The sequence below is a fragment of the Vigna angularis genome, chromosome 5 (genome assembly GCF_016808095.1).
Source record: "Vigna angularis cultivar LongXiaoDou No.4 chromosome 5, ASM1680809v1, whole genome shotgun sequence".
NCBI classification, from domain to species: Eukaryota; Viridiplantae; Streptophyta; class Magnoliopsida; order Fabales; family Fabaceae; genus Vigna; species Vigna angularis.
In genome coordinates, this window is record NC_068974.1 from 5,103,301 (window position 1) to 5,128,525 (window position 25,225).

General features: G+C 34.6%; 1 protein-coding gene across 1 annotated transcript; it reads right to left on the reverse strand.

Annotated features, from left to right (window-relative positions):
- Positions 1-3,644: 3,644 nt before the first annotated feature.
- On the reverse strand, positions 3,645-8,316 carry LOC108338883 (B-box zinc finger protein 22). The gene is made up of 4 exons (XM_052877973.1): positions 8,004-8,316; positions 5,908-6,333; position 5,840; positions 3,645-4,229 (listed from the first exon to the last, which is right to left on the reverse strand). The coding sequence occupies exons 1-4, from the start codon at positions 8,184-8,186 to the stop codon at positions 3,949-3,951; spliced, it is 891 nt and encodes a 296-aa protein (XP_052733933.1). The 5' UTR covers positions 8,187-8,316; the 3' UTR covers positions 3,645-3,948.
- Between the last annotated feature and the right edge of the window lie 16,909 nt (positions 8,317-25,225).

Below are 25,225 nucleotides of genomic sequence, written 5' to 3' on the forward strand. Positions count from 1 at the left end.
ACAGTGCTCGGTCTTTGACTAGCACTCGTTCTCCTTAATGTTAAACTCATAAATAAGCTAAGTATTTATAGCATTCGGTTTCTTCATATAATTCCTTCAAATACTATCAATTGATGTCTTACAGTGTCGCTCCCCATTGGTTTCGGCCTAGAGTCTTAGCACTCGGCCTAAGCTTTACGGTGTTCGGTCTAAAAGCTCATGAGTCAGTTCATTAAATTGGCTCACTTTGTAAATAACATTCGCTTCTATTAGTCTTTGTGGAATATTATTGTAATCGGTCTCTTCCCAACCCCGATGGTAACTCTCTCGGTTTTGATCTGTTTTGGAACTGGAGACCCCTCGGTCTCACTCCAAGTGTTCGTTCTCGTTCGGGGTTGAAGATTTACGTTCAATATTTGGTATCCTAAGGGATCTTTGTTCAAATTGGTTCAGTTGAGGTTTAATAATGAAAGATGATGGATTATGATATGGATGAAACGACTTTGGTTATGAACGAGTATTTCGGGGAGGAATATCTCATGAATGTATATTGGAATTGGTAAAGTATGAATGTGGGCATGCTAAGCTGGCGGTTCATCCTGATATTCTGTGATTACTCGTTCTCATGTAGAGAAGGATAAATCATGTGTGGGAATGGCAAGAGGTCTTAGTCCTTATGGTTAATTTGGACAGATAGGACTAACATCGGGTGGCAGCTGTTGAGGGTATCTCAGTTACTACATCACCCGGGTGCACGAACGTCGTAGCTACACAGAATTCATACAATCCAGACAGTCAGAGTCTAGTATTAGGCTTTGCATGAAGAAGTTAATGATTTATCTGGTTTAGTTGATTGTGTGAAATATATGCTGATACATGAATTAAATTACATAAGCTTACCCTATTTTCCTGTCTTGTCCGTTCTGTACGTTCGGTCGTTTGTCCTGTTGCAATGATCATCCGTGTGGATGTGAGCAGAAGGAGAAGAGTTGCTGGAAAAAGCACTAGAAGAAAATCTGGTCGAGGTGGAAGTTAAGATCGAACAATAGAAGCGTTCTGTCAACTGTTGGTTTTCTTTGTATTACCGTTCATACATCTCTTGGCTACTTCTTTTGTAGGACCGTTCGGTATAGGTCTTTTGTAAACCATTCGACCTAGTTGTAGCTAGTGTGCAGTTTTAACTTCCCGTTATATTGTAAGGTTGTTCGACCGTATTTGTACTGAATCTCTTTTGAAAGACTGAGCTGTAATATTATTAGATGTGATTATTCTATTATATGGTTTTACACTGTATTTTTGGGATGTTATACTCATGATCTTCATCTTCTTTAAATTTCATGGTTCATGAAACGTTATAAGATTCAAGAAGATGTGTTTTGATATTGGACCTTGTCATAAATCTTTTGAATTACAAATGTTCTTCTTCCAGTTCTTCTTATATATGTTACAAGAGATGATCTCTATCACCTACCTTAAGAATTTTGGCATAGATGACAACTCATTTGTCAGTTTAAAATTCTTTTTAGTTCTTTTTTCTTGAGTCAGTCTTTGATTTGGCTTTTTGTAGTCTTTAAGTGTTTGCGAGTGACTTTAGGTAGCTTAAAGTGAATCTCTATTTTGTTGTGGTCATGGATGTATGTTCAGAGAATTGATATAAGTTTTCTTTGTATAATTAGGGTTACTTGTGAATGTTGTGTGTGTAGCACTTGTGGTATTTGGAGTATACTAACAAGGAAAGATAATTAAGTATAATGGTATTTAAAAATGTTTATTTTTAGTATTGAGATCGTAATTTATTGTCTTAATAAGAACATAGTAGTTGTGACGATTGATTGATATATATTGAGGTTCTTTAGAATTATCGAATATCAATTAATTGTTTTTAAATTGTTTTTGTGTGATTTGGATTGGTTTTAATTTAGTATTTGTGAGTTTGATATATTGATTTGAACAAGTAGTTGGTATTTTGACGTGAGGAATGAGTAAAATTGCTCATATGGTTTCTTAGGTAATTTGATATATCAAATCTCCATTTCTAGGTTATCCATACTATCCAGGTGAATATTTGATCATTGGACCAAAATGGTTTTTGGAAAGTCCAAGAGTAAGGGTGGTCTCACTCGTTGGGTGAGTTAAGGCTCGCTAGATTAAGGTTCGTTGGACAAGTTTGTGAAATAAGCTCCTAGTGGCCTTTTTCACTAGGCGAGTGAGACACCCACCTAGACAAAAAATTTGGTAAAAACATAGTGAGCTCAAGGTGGTTTTGGTTGCTAAGCAGGTTTTAGTTTTGTTGGGTGAATTTTAAAGAATTTACACTCAATACTCACCAATTGGACAAGCCATTTAAAAAAGAAAATAGGGAGCTCTATTAGTGTGCTTTTGCTAAGTGAGCCATTCTTCTAGCTGAGTTAACTATCTTCTTAAGGTAGCTCGTTGAGCGAGAGACTATGGATATTGAGAAAAATATCTTTTATTGTATAAAAAATATTAAAAATACTTTAGAATTTAACTAATTGCTTGAGATGAGACATGTAATGTAAGAAATTGTATAAATAATTACTGTAGTGACTTCTAGGGAAGAAGTGATATAATGAGTTGAGTGTAAAGTGTATTGAATGGTGATTTGATGAGATTATCTTCACTCTATTATTATTCAACTCACATAGAAAATGATATTGAATTATGAGAGTCAATAAAGATTCTTACAATATGGTGTTTCGATATAAAACATGATCAAATAATAAAAATACAAGAGATTTACTTTGTTATATTAGTAAGAGGACTATGGTCCTAATTCATTTATTACTTTGTGAAAGTATTGCACGTGAAGAGTATCTTACATGTCTTCTAAAATTATAATCAAATGTTTGTTATAATAGGACTGTGAAAGGTGAGTTTAATTTAATTTATGCTTTTGATTTAATGCTTACATAAATATTTTATTTTATATGTTATTGATGGACTGTGAGGATGAGAATTACATCTATGAAAAATTAAATTATATTTTATATAATTTATTATAATTACACTAACTTATACTATTGTTCGTTTTGGTTCATCTATTATAATTATATATATTATAATCATACGTTGTACATGAAAAAAAAATTATGTAAGTGAAAGTGATGAATAACAGTAAGATTACTTATGATTTGTGTTGTGATTAGAAACTTCATATATATATATATATATATATATATATATATATATATATATATATATATATATATATATATATATATATATATATATATATATATATATATATATATATATAATTGGAATATAAATATGAAAAAGTGTGAAAGGAAGGTGGAATTCTAGAATAAACTAAATTATTATAAATTAATTTTTATGTAAGTGTGGAATATAGATTATTTTTTATTTATAAACTAAATTATAAATCCTAGAATTCATAAAAATCATGTAAAACATTATTTCTAACATGTAAAGATTATATTATAAAACTTGTATTATAGTTTAATGTGAAACTTTTAGAATGATGTTTTACAATACTTTCATAAAATACAGAAACTAAATATTTTATAATTTAATTTAAGAACAAAACATATTTTTTTATATAATATTCTAGAGAAAAAGAAACGTATTTAACTTTTTAAATAATCATCCCATTTTCTTTACTACTTTTTCTCTTAAAAAAATTATTTAGAAAAGGTTTATCCAAATAATACTTCAAATAACACCCTTACAAGAACCAGTTATATTGAAACTGGAATGAGAAGTCTTCTAAAATGCAGTTACAAACAACTATTTTCTTTGTCAAATGGAGAGTTCAGAGATTCACTCCCATAAAGAAATTGAGGACTGCCATGAATAGAAGAAACATGTTGCAAAATGAATTTCAAATGCTCTAAAGAAGGATAAAACTTCAAATTTAAAAGCTCACTCCATCTCTAACAGCTAAAAACAATCTTTTTTAACATACCAAGCTGGCTATCAGAGACCAAATTATAGGTTCCTCCGCCGTTTTGAATGAATAGAACGATGAAGAACACGGCGAGGCTGCCTCCGCTCGCCTGAAAAGCATATGTCAGGAACAAACATAGCATTGTCAGATGTATATCGCCGGAGTTCCGGGCAGTGTAATCCGGAAGCCGTTGGAGGGGAAGGGATTTGAGGAACTGTCCAGGATGAATCTGGAACACGCCCCAAGAAGCCATCATCATCAATTTCCTCTTCACTAGACCTCAAAACAGATGAGTCAGAATCCCCAAGTTTACCACTGTCAGCTTGCAAAGATTTTCATTGGGAGATGAGATCAAGAATGGACAATGTATAATATATCAGCTCTCAAGCCAACATCAAAATGGAAAATGAATACTATTTTATCTGCAATCTCAAAACAATGTCAAAGTACATCAACTTGCATACTAGTTTAGGTAAATGATCCAATGATACTTCAATTTGTGTAATGTATTTGGATCAATATATGATACTTGAAGATATTTTACTGATATTTATCAATAAAAGAATCTAATCTATAAAATAATAATACTTTTATGATAACAATAATTTATACACAATGCATCCCTAGCTAGTACGTAATACGTGGAAAAAGAACAGACAACTGATTAAGATTACAAGCACAAGAAAAGAGGTTTGAAAAATAAAACATTGGAATACATCTGCCTTTCACAAGTGCATATCTTTTAAACTAGATCAACTTCCTCACATTCTCTTCCTGACAATATCAGAAGTTTTGTGGTACTCAAAATCAACAGGACTACTCCTTATCATTTATAGGAAAAAGGGTCAAAATAGGTTTTAAACCTATTTTATCTTTTTGCATGTTAGTTAGGATTTCTGTCATAAGGGAGTTAGTTTCTGTTGTGGAGGCTATGGTTGGATGTTAGTTTATAACAGAAGTTGGTCCCCAAATCTTTAAATAGGATCTTTGTTGTTGAAGAGGGGAGCTTTTCTTTTTGTTAGTTACAAAATGGACAGATTCTGGTGAGAAAGTAGGAATCTCCTTTGTGTACTTGTTTTTTTTTCCAAAATAAAGCCTTTTAATCTCTCAACCAAGAAAAAGCTCTATTTCTCACAATAAATTTTTCACATATTTATGGGACCTATTTGACCATTGTTTAGTGATACTACGATAACATGTTAAAAGGGAATTAACTTCCAGAAGTTTAATAGTGGATGACACTGTAGGTCCAACAAACAACAAAAACCGTTAGAATAAGTTTTGGATGACTCTAATACCATTTTAAAAAATGAACTTTAAACCTAATTCTATCATATTAAACTTGTTTGTAAGGTGAGGTTTGCCTTATTTATATTCTATAAATTCGTCTTATCTCCAAAAGTCAGGACTACTTCTACTCCTATCAAGTTTACGCTGCCTTCCTAGCAAAGGATGCTCTTATCCGTCATTTGTTTGACTATGATGGAAGTTTATGATTAAGTTCCCATTACTTTCTTAACCAAAGGGAAACAAAAACTAAAGTAAAACATATTCGAATATGATAGGTATAGACCGGGGTACCATCATAGTTGAGATTTCTCTCTATACAGTAATGCATTTGCATGCCTAGTGTAGGAACCTGATGGAGATTAATGTAGCCATCGACATTATTGTACCAGCACCAATACATACATAAATTTGTGAGATAGAGTAGGAAAGGTCGGCTATACATACTGTAAAGACATGATAAAAATCTATGATGCACGTATCTTTATCTAACAAGTATCTATATCTTACACATATTTGTATCCGATACTTTATCAATATTTATCAATGAAATATTTAATTTATAAATTATTGATGATACACTTATCACAATTGTGCCTCATAGATAGAAATGTATCTGGTTATCAGAGTTCTAACTCCCCTTACCCTACCACCGCAAAAAAGAATAGAAGCTACACAAAACGAATTGACTACATTGCAACTAAAAGGCGTACCTTAGATGATCCATCCATATAGTTATAATACTGACTGAATTCATTTAACCCGAGAAATTCTTCCATGGGCCATTGTGAGATGTTTCCAGCAGTATAACCGCCACCATAAGACACCTTGTTTGGTGGAAAATCCTCAACTCCTCCCATTTCAGAGGGAAACACTTCATTAAAATTTGGTGGCTGTGGCATGGAGGAAACGTTTCTGGAGATGGATGAAGATTTATCATCAGATGTTTTCTCCCCAGATTGTGATTTGACAGAGGACGAGGAAGCACCAGGCTCAGTAGCTTCAAGGCCCACTCTCACACCAGTAAGCAAAAACCTTTGGTGACCAGAGACACAGGCATTAACAGTGTGAATAGATACATCACAATTCCTACATAGCAAAGCCCGATCCTCTAAACAGAAGAAATAACCAACCATTTCCTGTAAGGTGAATAGCACACTTCAACATCACAAGCAATCCAAAATAATAAAAGACTCATATGTAACTAAACCAGAAAAGCTAACAGATCAAGAGAATTCTCTCTTGCTAACAATGTCAAATAGCCAACCACAAATTCAAAGCACAAATAATTTGGTTTGACAAAATTCTGAAAAAATACAAAAAACAAAGCAAATGCCACATTCGAACCATTTCTATAACAGGGAACTTTATCACATAAAATCCTCAAAATGCCAATTTGAATCAAAGATAAATGCACTCGGTGAGGAAATTTGTTTTCAAAGCTCCAAAGAAAAATTCATTCTTGAGACTTTATCTTCCGTGAAAAGTTTATCATATCTAAAAATGTTTTCTAACACACTATAACTGTACAATAGTCACTTAATATACTCAGTCAAAATAGGGAAGTTAATAACTGCATTCAACGCTGAACAACATCAAGGTCACTAAATGCATAAAGGCTCACAAAGTGAAAGTAAAGTCCCCTGAACAGATGAATCAAAGTTTAATCCTTGTTTTTATAAGGAAAGAATATCCATCTATTAGCACAAGTGGTTACAAGTCAGCAACGGTAACTGGTAAGTAACCTTGTAAAAAGTTATTTTTGAACCGTTAGTCTAGTTCCTAAAAAACTTCAATACACTTTCAGTCCCTGCATTCATCCGGAAAAGATATGCTACTTAAAAGAACACTATTTAACAACGTTATTCATAATTGAATGTAATTTATTAAAAATCACAAAAATTGTATAGTTTTCACTTCATATTTAATGAACTCCATTCATGATAATGTAATTTCCAATAAATTTTGATCAACAACAGGGGCTATTAGGAAAAGTGTATTAGAGAGGCTGTTGTTTGCACTACACCGGAACAGGGTTTGCACTAACTCTAGTTTGTTATTAGATATTTGTGGGCACCCACTTACTTATTTGTAGATGATCTAATATTATGGCACTTGACATGATAACCCCCAAAAGATAAGATGTGATTTAACATGAGAAAGTAAATTTTAAGAGTAAATCAAAACCGACATAGTAAATATATGAACTTTCCAATAAATTTTGATCAATATTAAGGGGTACTAGGAAAAGTGTGTTAGAGAGGTTGTTGTTTGCACTACTCCTGAACAGGACTTGCACCCACTTACTCTGAATATGGGATTAACTATTTATGGCACTCACTTAGTGGAATTAGATATTTCTGGATGGTTTAATAATAGCAGTCTTATAACACTTGGCATGATAGCCACAAACGATAAGTGATAGCATTCAACAAAGCAAATTTTAAGTATAACTCAATATGAACTCAGTACATATATGAACTAGAAACATAATAAATTTTGGTCAGTACTAAAACCGACATTTTGAAATACCTTGATGGAACAAAACATGTTTTGACCCAAATAATACTAATAAGAGGCTTCTCATCCATCCCCCAAGTTGTATTTTCACAAATCCAGCAAGGTTAAGTTCACTGATACCAAACATTAATAATTGAAAACAACTATAGAAATGGATGAAGATTTTACTTGCATGTAACAAATTAAAACACATAAAATGATAAACCCACTTTGTAACATATATTAAAGTTTATAAATTTGAAAAGGGTTTTCCATGAAAGTAAAGTTAAGAAGCAAGAACATGAGATACCTGACATATGTCACACTTAGGGACGTGGGAAGCAGAGAGAGAAAGGGGGACCCTTTGGTGCTTGGTGGCGAGCTTGTTTGCGGCGTGAACCTTTTCATCGCATTCCAAGCAAAGTGCGGCTTCGTCTGCGCAACAGAGGACCTTGGCCTCCGCAGCTTCGCACACGTTGCACTGAATCTTCATGGTGATTCTGAACCGAGTTGGAGCGAGTTATTGTGACCCAGTTGGAAGGGGTTCGAGAGAGAAGAGGAAATTTTAAAGCTTGGGTGTGTGAGAGAGAAGGGAACACGAGGGCCGAGTGAGAGGGCAGAACAAAATGCGCGATATTTTTGAAGAGCGTGAAGATCAATGCCACGTGCCTGGGTCACCGACTTCGCCGGGTTGGGACCGGTTCGTTCACATTACTGTAATTTTCACCTAAATGGCGTACTTTGTCTTTTTTTTTTCCTTCTCGGATAATACATTGTTCTGTTTGGTTTCAAGTCAAACTTCGACTCCCGAAGAGTTAAATTTTGACCTTTGAGTTAGTTTTTTATTTATTTTAAAATAATGAAAAGGAGATTTAATTTAAAAAATAAGTGTGTAGGATATAATATTTCAATAAGTAAAAAGATTAGATAACTAAATTTCTATAAATAGATATATTAAAAAAAATCTAAATTAGAAAAATCTGTAGATAAGAAATATTTAATGAACGAAAATAGAAAAGAAAGAGTTGTAAGAAAATAATGAAAAGATATATAATTGAATTTATCGAGTTGTAAAAAACATATTAAGTCCAAAAATATGTTTATTTAATATATTAATTTTGAAAAAAATGTTTGAGCGAATAATTATTTATAAGTACGCATATATGTTAAGCAAATATAAATAAGAAAATATGTAAATAATAAAAATTTATGCAGAAGTAGAGGAAATAAATAATTTTAAAACAATTGAATGGGAAATTATTTATATAATTGAAATTACTGAGTTGTGTATAGTGAATATGAAAAAAATAAATTATATTGATTAATTGAAAATAAATTTAAATAATGATTGTTGGAAAGGAAGAAGGAAATTATAGAAATAAATTTTAGAAGTAACATTTTTAACTTATTTTTTATAATTTTATGCTTATAATAGTGATGTTTATATATGTAAATAAATAAATTTAATATTTGTATATGTTACTAGTTAAGTTGTCCCGAGTTAATATGTATATTTATTTTATACACATGTTATTAGTTATCTTAAGCATCAAATGTATGTTAGAGTTACATTTCATCTAAGGTTGACAAGTGCTACATTTGAGGTAATGTTAGAGTTATCTTTGATCCATACTCGTTCTTAATAAGGTTAACAAGTACTATTTGAGGTAATGTACATGTTTATTTGATAACACATGTCATAAGTTACCTTTAAGGATTCCAATGTTAAAGTTACATCTCATCCAATGTCATCTCTAGTTAGCACCAGTTTCTAATGTGGTTGACTAGTGATACATGTATAACAACATCTTTGTTTATTTGATGCCATGTATCTTATGTCACCTCAATCGTCTAATGCATGTTAGGATTACATCTTCAAGGTCACATATTTAGAGCTGTCAAATAAGCCCCCATGATAGGGCTTGGCCCTAGCCCACATGAGTTGGGGCCAAAAAAACCCACAGGGCCAAAAAAGCCCTTTATTTAAAAAGCCCACAGGGCTAAATACCCCCAAAGCCCTATGGGTCAAGGCCAGCCCATGGGCCTTCCTTTTTACAAAATTTTATGTAGAGAAAAAATGTTGGAATCAACAGGAATCTAGAAAGCACTGCAATGAGTAAAATAAGATTGCAAGTCTGTGCAGAATACACATCACGAAGAAGAAATAAATCAGCATTAGAAAAATAGAAACACAAAACAATTCTGCTAACCCATCATATCAATTCAAATACAGCAGATAATAACGACCTAGCTGTGACAAATGTTCTTGAATAGCCAAAGAAAAGTTTTAAATACTGAATCATTAAGTTGCTGTAACTACAGGTTGAGTAAATGCAGTAAGAACTGAAAAATTACATAAAGAACTTCGCCAAAAACGTTCCCGATCCATTGCATTTTCAGAAACCAGAAAAATGCAGGTAAATTGGCAACAGAGTTCAGAACATCACGATATTTTTCTTTAAAAGATCAGGAATACCATTTGTAGTTGACTGTAAAACAGCATCAGTGAACTCAAATTTCATACACAAATATATCCAAAAATAAATAAAAAAGATCAAACATTTGATAAATAAAACGTCAAGCATTTGATAAGGGGAATATATCTGGATATTAGATCAAACACGTTGTACATTGTGATCTAAACAACAGGAAAAGAACCTCAGATGATGAGCCGTGTGAAAACGCATTTAGATTACCAAAAGATTGGGAATTAATACACGCTTACCATGTTCCTAGCTGGTGAGATCCAGTATTTTCATACAAAAATCCAGGGAAAATTGATAGTGTTAACACATATATTAGAAACAAATCAGCTGCGAGATCAATGTTCTGTAGAAATAGTTGTTTATTGCTCAGCCGGTCTTGATTTTTAGCATCAAATCCAACCTGCAATAGTTTCAAGTCTTTCAGCTTACTGTAATATACTTCCTGGAGCTTAGTTTATTAATTTCTTTAACAGCTATTTATAAATGTTACATTACTGTAATATTTTACTATGGACAACTTAGGGATGTAAAATGCGTATAGACAAATTAGGGATGTAAAATAAGGGAGTTTGCAATAGCCGTGAATCAATTCTTTAGTTGTTAATGCCCTAGAAAATGATGGAGGAAGTGAGCCCCTTGGCCTTGCGGAAGGGAGAAAACGAAGAAACCGAGTCGTGGATGAGTCGTGGAAGAGAAGAATTCGCAAAAGATGTTGAGTGAAAAGATGAAATTTCGGATTGAGGGCCAGCCCCACCCCATCCCAAACCCAACCCTCCTCCTAGAGGCTTTGGGGGCTGGGGCTTCTGAAAAACCCCCCATTAAATGAGCCAAAGAAAATGGACTTAATTTTAAATGGGGCTAGGGCCAACCCATGGGGTTGGGGTTCAGCTGACAGCTCTACATATGTTGAACAAGCCTTCCCAATTAGGTTGACATGTGTTGCATACATGGAAACATGCATGTTATTGGATGACACATGTTCAAAGGCATCTCAACCATCCATGCATGATAAAATTACATCTCATTTAAGGTAATATCTAGTGAGAAACATTTCCAATTAAATTGACTAGTGTTGTCTATGTGAAAATGTGGATGTTAATGAAATGAAATGTGTCCTAAGCTATACAATCACCCAGTATAAGTCAAGGTTACATCTCATATAAGGTCATCTCTAGTGAGCATGCTTCTCGGTGAAGATGACAAGTTTTGCCTACCTAACAACATGTATATTTATTTGTTATGTTGTTTGATCTACCTTTGATTAGACGAATTAGTTTATTTTTTTACGAAAATAAATTTAAAGCTCTATTTAGTCACTTTTAAAATGTTATTCCAATTAGTTTATTTTATCTAAGCATTCAAAACTTGGAGGTCTAACTAAAGTCTTAATGTATAATTTAACATAAATTAACGGTTAAAACTAAAGTCTTTACAAATGGAATAACAAGAATAGAAACTTATATTTTTTTCTTAAAAAGTTATTTTCTCGGATAAAAGTAGAAATTTTTTTACCCTTAATTAATATGATGAATTTAATGCAACAAATAAACTTATATTAGAATTTTTCTTCTAGTCCATTAAAAATCTCCTAGATTTAATCTATGAAATTACATTCGTACAACTACATAGATAATTTATCATTTCATTATCTCCTACAAAATAACCATTAAAATCTTATTCTAGTTGCAACCAACTTGAAAAACAAGAGTTCAAATTGAGAGATATAATTATTACAAATTACTCTATAAATAAGAATATTGCACTAAGGTGAGTGCAGACACTCTTGAAAAAAACAAATATTAAAACTTAGATACGTTGTATGATCAACAACTCAAAATATCAAGTAAGGGAAAGACACAATTTTCTTCATTTTGTGTGTTTGTATATATTTTATTCGAATGAAAATTTTCTTTTGTCAAGTGAGATGTTTTTGACATTAACCAAAAAGACATAAACATAGGAAAAAAACATCGTAATATAATACGTAAAAAAAAAAAACACACACACATACATACACTTTTTTTATTATTTTCTTTCAAGTTCATCGTGCGTTGTTGCACGTCTCATATCCTCTCAAGCAACTATTAAGAGCATATTCCTTTTTCAGGTGCCTTGATTGCAGAATCCTTGATTTTTATAGTTTCTCTCTCCTGTTCATCCATGGCTTCTTCCACTATCGTCTCTTCTGACCTCTCTTTTGTCACCATTGTGTTTGACACACCATATATGCCTTTTCTCCCATGGAAAAAATGACTTTTTTTAGTTTATTTATAGCTGTTGTGGCTCTCTAACAATGACCTTTTTATTCACTAGATATCAACAATGCATTCCTCAATGACGATCTGCAAGAAGAGATTTACATTGAGCAACCTTCTAGATTTGGTTCTCAGGGGGAGTCTTTTTGAGTTGGTATTTCGTTTTCTATGTCGTATTGCAAATCATTAGCAATTTGGTGTCACTGGAGTGTAGAAACAAATATTTTCACTAAAGTCTTTACGGATTATATGAATAACAAGCTTGTTACATACGATTTGTATGCACTTGCTTGAGGAGGAGTGTTAGATATATTATCTTTATTTTATATTTATCTTTTATCTTTAGTTAATTTGTTATTATTTCTTATTTGTATTTTGGGCTTAGTCCATATTTCTTCTCTCATAAATAAAAGATCTTATGTATATTTAATACAAGAAAGATTAATCTCATACATTTTCAATATATTTAACAATATACAAAAATATTTTTTCTTCTATATATTCAAGATTTTAAATGTCACTAAACATAAATTGCATAACCAAGTTTCCGAAAGTTAAACAAGGATAAAACATCATCATTTTACTTTACCCTTATCTTCCTCTAGAAAGCTAATAGAAGGAAATGAAAAATAAAAGTATTAAAAAAGATATCTAATGTTTTTCTAAGATCTAGATGCTTAAAACATCAAGCCCCAATGGCTACAAATAAAAAATAAATAATTGTGAACTTAGCACAACTGTTTTTTTTTGCAATTCTTATCACAGTATTGTGTCAGCACGAGTGTGCAGAAACCCATGTCGTGCTGTGTAGCTCTGGAATTTCATAAAATCTTATATTTTATTAACTTTTTTCTATTTCCGAAACATATTGTAATATTTTTTTTCCAGCTTACCATATTTGTCCAATAAGAGAACTTGCACATTAAATATTATTTAATGCATTTCACTCAATTTCTAAATAAGTTATAGCAATTTGCTTAAATAGTATCTTTCTCTTTACACAAAAAAAAAGTGTTTTGCACTTGAAAGTAGATTCCATCACACTCTTTTAAATATGCTGAAAACATGCTACAATAATAACACTAATTAACTGCAAAACATCAATATCATCATATATGGGAAAAGGTATCATCATTTGGATAGCAATGCTTATATATATAGGTTAATAAGTTGATGTATTAAAAATATTTAAGTATTTACTGGTATCAAAATTAAGGGTCTATAAGATCTAAATATGATTTAATATTTTTTTAAATAAAACTATGCTTATCATAATTTTATTTTTAAAAATTTGAACACTGTCATATTTTATTAAATGACATGTTTTAAAATTTAAATATTTGAGTTATATATTTATATTTATTTTTAAAATAAATTTTTATTAATGAAAATAGATTGTAATATTGTTATGGTATAGTCTTAAGTCGAAATCAATAATAATTTAAATATATTTTAAATCAAACAACACTTAATAATGTTATTTCAATAAAATTGAAGTTGAAACATTAAGTAAAAATGAAAAAAATTACTTGAAAGTAGTATTTTTAGATTTAGATTGAGGACTTGTTTTAAATATCTAATAATTGTGATAAAATTTTCAAAAACAAAAATATCTAAAATGAAATAATTGATTATAACATTAAAATATGATGTTAGTGCATAACAAAATTCCTAAAAAGTTATAAAACATATTAGTCCACAAAAGTAGTATACTAAAAAAAACATAAGAGCAAGTAGGTCCAAAAATTGACATGCTCACATTGCATTGTCTCACTAGAAGATCCTGTATATTTTCATTTACTTGGTTTGTAAACATTTTGGCAATTTCATAATCATTTTGATTCCATTTCTAGTAAGACAAGAAGTAATGGTGAATGAGATACAACCCATTGCATCCCCTATGCCAAGAGTTGTACCCATATCTCCATGAACATGATTGAAGTATGTCTTGGTGTTGAATATGGAACAACATTTGTTAAAAGGTGATGGGACAAATTGTGTAGAAGGAGGTGGAACATATATTTTGGCTAGTTGTGTCACATCTTGATTCATTTGTAGGTCATATTATGTTATATGTAGTTGTGATACTTTGCTTGGTTAAAGGTGGGAATACTTTAATGAACGTGGGACAATATATTGAATCATGCAATAACATGGATTCATTTGTGTCATTACTTTATGGAGCATCGTAATAATACAACCTAAAATAAATAAAAACACAACATTTTCCTTTGTTATTTGATTCTTAGGTTGTGGAGTTGACACTACTTATATATTGTTTGCTGGTTTACCTGTTCTACTATTGTGTATAACCTATTGCATTTGGAGCTTTCAATTTGCTTTAATTTTCATTTCAATTTATAATTTCCGAAAGAAAATTTGGAACACTCCTTTGGTTTTTGCTCAAGTCAAGTATATATCGTCTTATAATGATTAGCCAATTATATATGTTCTTTTAATGATTACATGAGTCTTAATAATTGAAACTTTTCCATAATAAAAAAAAAAGTTAATAAAATCCTTTGTGATAAAAGGAAAAGGGAACTAGAATACTGTTGAATTGGGTAGTTTTATTTTTCTTTACAAAGCTTTCCCTTGAAAAAAGAAACACCATTGTTGAGTAAATAATGTATGGAGTATGAATAAGTGTCAAACAATGTGTTTGAAAATGAATTTTGAAATTATGTGAAAAGAGAAAAACACCGCATTAAATTTTCATAGGAATTCTAGCGAGACAAATAAAAAAAATTAAAAGGAGTCTTTTTATAAAATTAACTTGTGAAAAAAGTTATTTAAAAAAAACTATGAAAACAAATTTCACCAAATTGGCTTATACGTAAATTTGTTTAAACTTTTTAAGAAGTTTTCTTTTCTTTCGAACAAGTCTTCATGGAAAAAATTATTCAAATATATCCACGCAAGATGTTTTCACCAATAAATATTTTGTTATAAGAGCATGTGTGAACACGTTTTTTCACAAGGACATCAACAGAGGAAAATATGAAAGAGAAAAAATGAACTAAGTTTTTTTAGAAGTCAAAATTAGGTTATGCATAAGCTAGTTTCTTTTATATAAGTTTTTTGAATTTTCATTTTTTAATTTGTGTATAAGCTAATTTTAAGTTATGAAAAAAATTTGTGTGAAAAAGTATCTCTATAACAACTTCTAAGAGAAAAAAAAAATTAAATGAGCTTTTTCATAAGTTAAAATTAGTTTATAAATAACTTTAGTTGTAGAAGTTTTTTTATTTTATTTCATTAAAACTTTTGTTTTAAACTAGGCATAAGTTTACTTTAACTTAAATTCTCATACTTTTTGTTTTTCTTAAAGTGTTTATAAAAAAGATTATCTAATCATGGATTAAGACTCAAATAGTTTGTGTGATAATGAATAGTGAAGAACTAATTCAAGGAGGTCACAACTGAGGTAAATTAAAAGGAGATGGAAGAAACGTCCAAGCTTTTATAAAGATTTTCAAAAGAGTCTTGTAATTAAGAAAAACTAAAGATCTCATCAGAGCTAAAAAAATTTATTAAAACTTATAATTACAGATTAATTTATAATAAATCATTAGTGTAAGAAAAGTTCATACTTTAGTTCAAGTTAGGAATAAACCTTTTGTTTGGTTTTCATATGCAATATAGGTTAGGCTTAATACCTTATTTTGTCCCCAGTTTCGTTCGAAAATGTCAAATTAGTCCATCCTTTAAAAAATGCGTCAATTTCCTCACTTAATAAAATTTGCATCAATGAAATCCCTTCCGTTAAATCCGTAAACGGCGTTAATTATTTTTCTCTTTCTTTAATTAACGACGTTTGTACGGATTTAACGGAAGAGATTTCATTGATGCAAATTTTATTAAGTGAGGACGTAATTGATGCATTTTTTAAAGGATGGACTAATTTGACATTTTCGAGCGAAACTGGGGACAAAATAGGATATTAAGCCTATAGGTTATTATTTTTGTCCTATCTTAACTTCCTTTTATTTGGATGACAAGATAGAAAATGAAGTATTTGACATCTTAGTGAGTCTCTATAAATAGAGGCCATAAGATGCTGAGATCTAGACAATTTGTTTTTTTTTTCTATACTCTCTCAACGGATAAAAGTTTTGATGATAACAAATATGAAAAAAAAAAATTTGTTAGATTCTTTATATGCTAATATTCTATGTTATGAACCGTCAAACTTTTTAACTGTTCTTTAGTTATAGCAAAGACAATCCCACAAAGTTATTGAGTTTGAATGATCTTATTTAATAAATACTCACGTTAAAATGTTACAACTACAAATACCTATATGCTACATAATAAAACATATAAGGAAGTTTATATGTAATTGCATTTGCTTAAATTAACATGCAGCCTCCAACGTGTTATCTTTTACATATAAGGAAATATATGATTTCTTCAACATTAAGAAATTATTCATAAGAAAATAATCAATTATAAGTAAACTCATATTTGATTACATTTGAATATTGCATATACATGTTCATTGTTTCCTTGCTTATTCATACAATATGAAAACAGAAGTGCAAACTTTCATACATAGCTTTTAAACTTAATGAGACATAATCAAGAAAAATCATTCAAGAGCTTATGTGATCTCGTTATCAAGCAGGAGATATATCATCTTTGAAACCAAGCAACAATAAATTTTTTGAACTATATATATGACCAAGGATTCAAATAGCCCATCACTGAAAAAACTTTCCTAGAAAGCGTACAAGAGAAACAAAGTTTTAAGCATGAACATGAATTGTTTTAGTGGTAAGTATGAAACCTTTGTGTTTCGACTGGATCGGTGGGGACCCTGTTAAAACATACAAACTTACTGTCGAAGACGGACGGGCGGACGGCGAAGATGCATGGACCGGGCGGACACTGCTGAATCCCACGAACCGAAGCAAGCTGCACTGGCGGGCGGCACAAAGATGGACGATCGTTGCTCCACGCTCCAAGCCGGGCGGACGTCCTCCTACTCCAGACGCTCGCTCTCTGCTCCAAGCCGGTGATAATGCTAAATTTTACCATATTTTAAGCATCATTTTAGTAGCAAAATCAACTCCTTTCTAACTTATAACTTGCTTAATCCTCTTGTTTTATCTTGTTTTCTATATATTTGTGTTTTTGGCTACTTTGATGTACTTTCATCAATAATCCCTTATTTTGTAGCTAAAAATGAGCTTGGAAGACTCTCCAACCATGTATAGAACTGGACCAAGAAATTAGCACGGAGAAACGCTCGCCACACATGCAGGACACTCGCACAATCAGGACGTTCGTCCAAGATTCAGAACGTTCGTCCAAAAGAGAAGGCGGGCGCTCGTCCAAGAGAGCGGACGTTCGTCCAGGAGGACGCTCGTCCGAGGACGCTCGTCCAAGAGAGGGGGACGCTCGTCCAGAGGCAGCAGGCGCTCGTCCAAGAAGCAGACGCTCGTCCAGCCAGGCAGAAGTGGACGCTCGTCCAGCCAGGCAGAGGACGTTCGTCCAGAACGCTCGTCCAGAGGATAGGACGCTCGTCCAGCCAGACACGAGGGACGCTCGTCCATGCAGAAGAAACGAGAGGACGCTCGTCCATGCAAGAGGACGCTCGTCCATGCAGGAGGACGTTCGTCCAGCAGAAGTGGACGTTCGTCCACTTTCAGCGTCCAGAGAGTTTCACGCCCGGGCGTGAGAAATGGGGCGCCCGGGCGCGACTTTTCGCCAGACTTGAATTTTTCCAGAGAGTTTCACGCTCGGGCGTGAGAAATGGGGCGCTCGGGCGCGACTTTTCGCCAGTTTTCAATATTTCCAGTGAGTCTCGCGCCCGGGCGTGAGAAAATGGGGCGCTCGGGCGCGACTTTTGCTGATGTGTCTATTTAACCCTAAAACGCGAAGGGGAAATGGTCTTTGGTCATTTGGAGGCGCGATTTCACTGAGAGGAGAGCTTGGAGGGCTGCTAGGGTTCGTGGGAACACTCCCTTCTTCCTCTTGGGTTCTCCTTCTTCTTCCATCTTCCATGTTGTAAGCTTTAGGGTTCTCCATGGAAATGGAGAACCAAACCCATCTTGTTGGGATTAGTTGTAGCCTTTGAATTCTTGTGTAATTGTTGAATGATTTGATTATATATATGCCTTTTCTATCAATTGCTAGTATTCTTGTTTCCAATCTTAAAGCTTGCATGTAATGGGAACGTTCATGGCTTGATTTTGGGGTTTTGTGGATTATGGGAACGTAAGATGAAACCCGGAACTGAAATAGGAGTCCTTGTGGGTCATTGATTCTAGGAATGGAAGATGATTCACATGTTGTCTTAGATCCCAGCTCTTTAATGCGGGTTTTGCTTGTTAGATTGCCAAGGAATTGGGGTTTGATAAGGAAAACCTAGGCTCTTTCACCTAAGGAATTAGGGCTAGAGTGCTTTAGTGGATTGACTTTAGTAAATTGATAGAGAGGAGATAAAATTGGTTATACACAAGAGTGCATTGGTGAAAACTAACCTTAGCAATGTCATTTCATACCATTTCTAGTCTTTTCCATTTTCAAGTGCCTTTAATACCAAAGTCCAACCTTGTAATTATGTGTGAATTTACATTCCTGCACTTGTTCTGTATATTGATGTTATGTTATTGAGTCTATATGAGTTGTTAATCGCACAATTCTCTAGTATTACGAGTCTCTTGGGAAAACGATACCCGGTCTTACCGGTTTATTACTTGAACGATTCGGTGCACTTGCCGAAATCGAGCCCAACAAGTATTTTTTGAGCTAACAAGTTTTTAGTGCCGTTGCCAAGGATTTGGGGCTGAACCCGAGTCCCAGCTACGGCTAACAAGTTAAATTGGGCCTCATCAAGTTTTTGGCGCCGCTGCCGGGGACTCGTGTCAATACTAGACTTTTTTGAGGTTTCTAACTTATGTAGACTTGATTTTGTATATAGAACTAACTCTTTTGTTGTAAATAGATTTTCACTTTTAATTGGGCTAATTTGTGGCTTTAGCCTAGTTGTTTCTAAGTGTATGCAGGGAGATGTTAACATAAGGAGGACTGCAGCCTCAAAAGCATCATGAAGACCCTGAGTTTGAAGGAAATTATAGGACACAAGGAGACAACTATGTTGAGCATCACAAGCTGCCCCAAATTCTCCCTTCATTGAAGATGCTCCAAGTGCTAAGTAAGATGAAGAAAGGGAGAAGAAAAAGAGAAAGACTAGTCACCACCACCCTTGGATGAGAGACAAAGAACTCAAGCCTAGCAAGCAAAAGTTGATCAAGTGGATTGAGTATTTAAAGATGTCAAGGAAGTGGAAGGGCTAAAAAGAAGAAATCAAGCTTTGAGAGTTGATTTGGTGGCTAGAAAGTGGTTCAAGAAGAGTTGGTGGAAGGAGCACACCAACATCAACATCTGCACTTCATTGAGTAATCCGTCAAGCTAATGACATTAAACAAGCGCTTTTGGGAGGCAACCCAGTTTTATTACCTATTTTACTTGTGTTTGTGTGATTTTTGTGTTTTTTGCATTTTTGGCTTATGTTTTGTATGTTTGTGTAGTTTTGCATTTTTGTGATTTTTGAGTTTTGATGTTGTTTTTGTGGTTTGTATAAGTGTATTAGGTTAGTTTTAGCTTGTTTGGTGTGTGAGTGCATTGAATGAAGGTCTAGAACCAAAAATCACATGGGGAGTGGCCAATTTCGCAGAAATCTGCATTATGCAGAAAACTGATATGGCGCCCAAGCGCCCCCTGCTGAGGGGCGCCCGAGCGCGAGCTGCACGAGGGCCATCCTGCACCAACTTGACCGAGTGGCGCCCAAGCGCCCCATGCTGAGGGGCGCCCGAGCGCGCGATGCACCAGTGGCGCCCAAGCGCCCCCTACTGAGGGGCGCCCGAGCGCGAGCTGCACTAGGGCCGCCCAGCACCAAAAATTCTGGTTCTGCACTTTTCGTTTTTTCTTGATTTATGATGAGTTTCCCATTCTTTTGCACTCATTCACACACTCCCTTTGATGTGTTTTTTTTACCTTTTTGTGTTGTTGTACCTTTGGGAAGCTTAATTCTAAGACTTCCCTATTTGTTCTTGTACTTTTGTCTTTGTTTGTTTTGGATTTCTTTGTCTTGTTTCTTTGCTTTCTTTTGCATTTTTCTTTTAGTATGTTTTATGGATTCTTCTCTCCAGTTGTTGACTATGGAATACTAATTTTGCTTTGAGCTTTCTTGTTACAGGATAAGATCTTCCTTAGGAATTAAAGAGTTTAAGACCACCAGTGGCCAACCTTTGAGGCATGCGTGAGTTGAGCACCATATGAAATGAAGATTTTGCTGCTCGTGTAGCATGGCCTGGGGGCCAGGCCCCTACTGATGGGGGAGGTGGAGCAGTTGCGGAGTATAAGCTACTGAAGGAGGAAGATGTTGCAGATGAAAGTGAAGCTAGTGTCCTACACTGCTGGAGTTGCAAAGAGTCCATTTTAAATCGGTTTTTCAGTTTTAATTTCAAGTTTTATTTGCTTTTAGTTTTTGAATTTGGATTTCGTTTTGACTTGCCTAGTGGATAGCTCTTGCGCAATTGGTTTGGTGATTTGAGTGAATCATTTGTTATGCTTGATTTGAATACAAATCTGTTGTGCTTGCTCTTTATCCATGAGAATTGTTTTGAAAATCTAATTGAGATTATGTGGTTGAGCCTGTTGAACAGAGATTGTGGTTGCTTGTATATGTTTAGATAGATGCTTGGTTTTAATTGTGATCAATATTCTTGGCATGATGTTTATCAAATTTTGGAACCTTGAGTGAACCTGTGAGATGTTGTGCCTCAGAGTTTATTGATGAATGTTATTACTTTGGAATCACAGTTGATTTTGCCTGAGTTTCTCTATTTGAACTAGTTACTTGCATGTTACAAAGGATCAAGGTCATCTTGTTCTTCCACCTCTTCTACATTTTGAGCCTAAAAGCCAATGTATAACCTTTGAACCTTAAAGAAAACTTTCTCATTCCCGAAACCTTAAGCCTATTGAAAAATCATTAACCTCCTTACCTTGAGTAGAGATGAACATATATGTTAGAGTGAGGAGAATGGTCTAAGTTTGGGGGAGTTCTTGTCAAAAGGAGAGCATTGAGAAAAACAATAAGTTGAGTAAAAAGAAAGAAAAAGAAAGGAGAAGAAGAAAAACAAGAAAAATGAAGTCAATGAAAAAAGAGTTGGGAAATAAGTTGAGAGTGGTTTATTCAATTTTGGAGAAAAAGAGATACTATGCTATATCATGAATTAAATTGTTTGTTCTCTTATCTCAAGGTGCTTTGTTGTCCTTGAAAACCAATTTTTCTTCTTAGCCCAGCCACAATACAAGCCAATCAAAGTCCTTGTGATGTAACTTGTTTGTTAATGTGTTTGAAATTGTTGAAACAAAAGGCAAAGTTGATTTGTGTAACATTGTGATATTTGAGAGTTAGACACACATCCTTATACACCATTGTGCTTGAGTGAAACACTATCCTTGGTGAGGATTGGTTCCATGCACTCATTGAAAACAACTTGCCATGTTTGTTGATCTATCATTTGCATCTATCTTGTGATTTTGAACTGTTAGCACCATGATTGAAGTTTAGCTTGCTAAGACTATATTGTCTCTTGAATGTGTTTTCTAAGTTGAGCAAGCATGATTGATTTTGTTTATTTGATTGAAACTATGCTTGAATTGCTAGACCATTGTGATTGAATTGTCTGCTAGGAGAAGTACTTTTGCTTGAGGACAAGCAAAGTTGTAAGTTTGGGGGTATTTGATAATGCTAAATTTTACCATATTTTAAGCATCATTTTAGTAGCAAAATCAACTCCTTTCTAACTTATAACTTGCTTAATCCTCTTGTTTTGTCTTGTTTTCTATATATTTGTGTTTTTGGCTACTTTGATGTACTTTCATCAATAATCCCTTATTTTGTAGCTAAAAATGAGCTTGGAAGACTCTCCAACCATGTATAAAACTGGACCAAGAAATTAGCACGGAGAAACGCTCGCCACACATGCAGGACACTCGCACAATCAGGACGTTCGTCCAAGATTCAGAACGTTCGTCCAAAAGAGAAGGCGGGAGCTCGTCCAAGAGAGCGGATGTTCGTCCAGGAGGACGCTCGTCCGAGGACGCTCGTCCAAGAGAGGGGGACGCTCGTCCAGAGGCAGCAGGCGCTCGTCCAAGAAGCAGACGCTCGTCCAGCCAGGCAGAAGTGGACGCTCGTCCAGCCAGGCAGAGGACGTTCGTCCAGAGGATAGGACGCTCGTCCAGCCAGACACGAGGGACGCTCGTCCATGCAGAAGAAACGAGAGGACGCTCGTCCATGCAAGAGGACGCTCGTCCATGCAGGAGGACGTTCGTCCAGCAGAAGTGGACGTTCGTCCACTTTCAGCGTCCAGAGAGTTTCACGCCCGGGCGTGAGAAATGGGGCGCCCGGGCGCGACTTTTCGCCAGACTTGAATTTTTCCAGAGAGTTTCACGCTCGGGCGCGACTTTTCGCCAGTTTTCAATATTTCCAGTGAGTCTCGCGCCCGGGCGTGAGAAAATGGGGCGCTCGGGCGCGACTTTTGCTGATGTGTCTATTTAACCCTAAAACGCGAAGGGGAAATGGTCTTTGGTCATTTGGAGGCGCGATTTCACTGAGAGGAGAGCTTGGAGGGCTGCTAGGGTTCGTGGGAACACTCCCTTCTTCCTCTTGGGTTCTCCTTCTTCTTCCATCTTCCATGTTGTAAGCTTTAGGGTTCTCCATGGAAATGGAGAACCAAACCCATCTTGTTGGGATTAGTTGTAGCCTTTGAATTCTTGTGTAATTGTTGAATGATTTGATTATATATATGCCTTTTCTATCAATTGCTAGTATTCTTGTTTCCAATCTTAAAGCTTGCATGTAATGGGAACGTTCATGGCTTGATTTTGGGGTTTTGTGGATTATGGGAACGTAAGATGAAACCCGGAACTGAAATAGGAGTCCTTGTGGGTCATTGATTCTAGGAATGGAAGATGATTCACATGTTGTCTTAGATCCCAGCTCTTTAATGCGGGTTTTGCTTGTTAGATTGCCAAGGAATTGGGGTTTGATAAGGAAAACCTAGGCTCTTTCACCTAAGGAATTAGGGCTAGAGTGCTTTAGTGGATTGACTTTAGTAAATTGATAGAGAGGAGATAAAATTGGTTATACACAAGAGTGCATTGGTGAAAACTAACCTTAGCAATGTCATTTCATACCATTTCTAGTCTTTTCCATTTTCAAGTGCCTTTAATACCAAAGTCCAACCTTGTAATTATGTGTGAATTTACATTCCTGCACTTGTTCTGTATATTGATGTTATGTTATTGAGTCTATATGAGTTGTTAATCGCACAATTCTCTAGTATTACGAGTCTCTTGGGAAAACGATACCCGGTCTTACCGGTTTATTACTTGAACGATTCGGTGCACTTGCCGAAATCGAGCCCAACAAGTATTTTTTGAGCTAACAAGTTTTTAGTGCCGTTGCCAAGGATTTGGGGCTGAACCCGAGTCCCAGCTACGGCTAACAAGTTAAATTGGGCCTCATCAGCCGGCAGACGTCCTCCTACTCCAGACGCTCGCTCTCTCCTCCAAGCCGGGCGGACGTCCTCCTCCTCCAGACGCTCGCTCTCTGCTCCAAGCCGGGGGGCCGGGTACCTGCTAAAGGCACTCCGACGCTCAAGTCAGTAATATGACAGAGCTGTCAGGAGCGGCTGCAGCGGAATGGTTAGCGTGGAATAACAAACCAAGAGGGTTTTTAATTCAAACGTGTTCCTTTTAATTTCTACTCAATTAAACTTACTTAGCAATTAATATTGACAAATAAAGAGAGTAAGGTTGAGAGAAATTTGCACAGATGATTTTATCCTGGTTCGGATCTTACCAATCCTACGTCCAGTCGCTTATCTCAAAACAAGATAAACAGTTTCACTAACACAAAACAATTACAAACTACAATCACAAAGAAACAATTTGTAAGAGTTTAGAAACCACCTCTCTTGATACCACAAGAGATGAAACTACACCTCCTTTGAGTCTTCACAAAGGATGAACACCTCCTCCGAATACTTCACGAAGGATGAACACCTCCTCCGAATACTTCACGAAGGATGATTCTCTTCCGAACACCTCCTTAGACACACCAAGGATGAACCGGCTATTTCCTCTGTCACCGTAGCAGCACTTCACCAGCTCCACAGACAAGAGTTTCACAAGCCGAACAAGAACACACAAGTCTCAAGAATTTCTGAGTATTTTGAGCACAAGGGAAGAGTTTCTGTGTCTCTAGTTGGTTGCTCCTTTGAGAGAAAATGAGAGTCTATTTATAGACTCATCCAAAGGCTCCTCCATTTTTCGTTTTCAACTTTTCTGACAGTGTTAATCGATTAGCTACAGTGGTTAATCGATTAACAACCCAACGGATACTTCAACGGCTCTAAAAACGGCTAGTTTTTCAAACGGTCACTGTGTTAATCGATTAGTCTGATCTGCTAATCGATTAGCGTTAATCGATTAACACCCTCTGTTAATCGATTAGCACTGCACTGCTGAATTTTTCCATTTTTCTCTGGAACAATCGATTAACAGCCCCTGTTAATCGATTAGCTACAGTACTTGCTACAGTACATTGCTACAGTAATGCGCTACAGTAATGTGCTACAGTATTTTGCTACAGTAATTTTACAAAACACTTTTCTTTTTCTAATCTAAGTCTTATACATATTTCTAAGAGTATTACAAAAGCTTTCCATCACAATACAGATCTTCAAATCATTTTGATTCTTGATTGG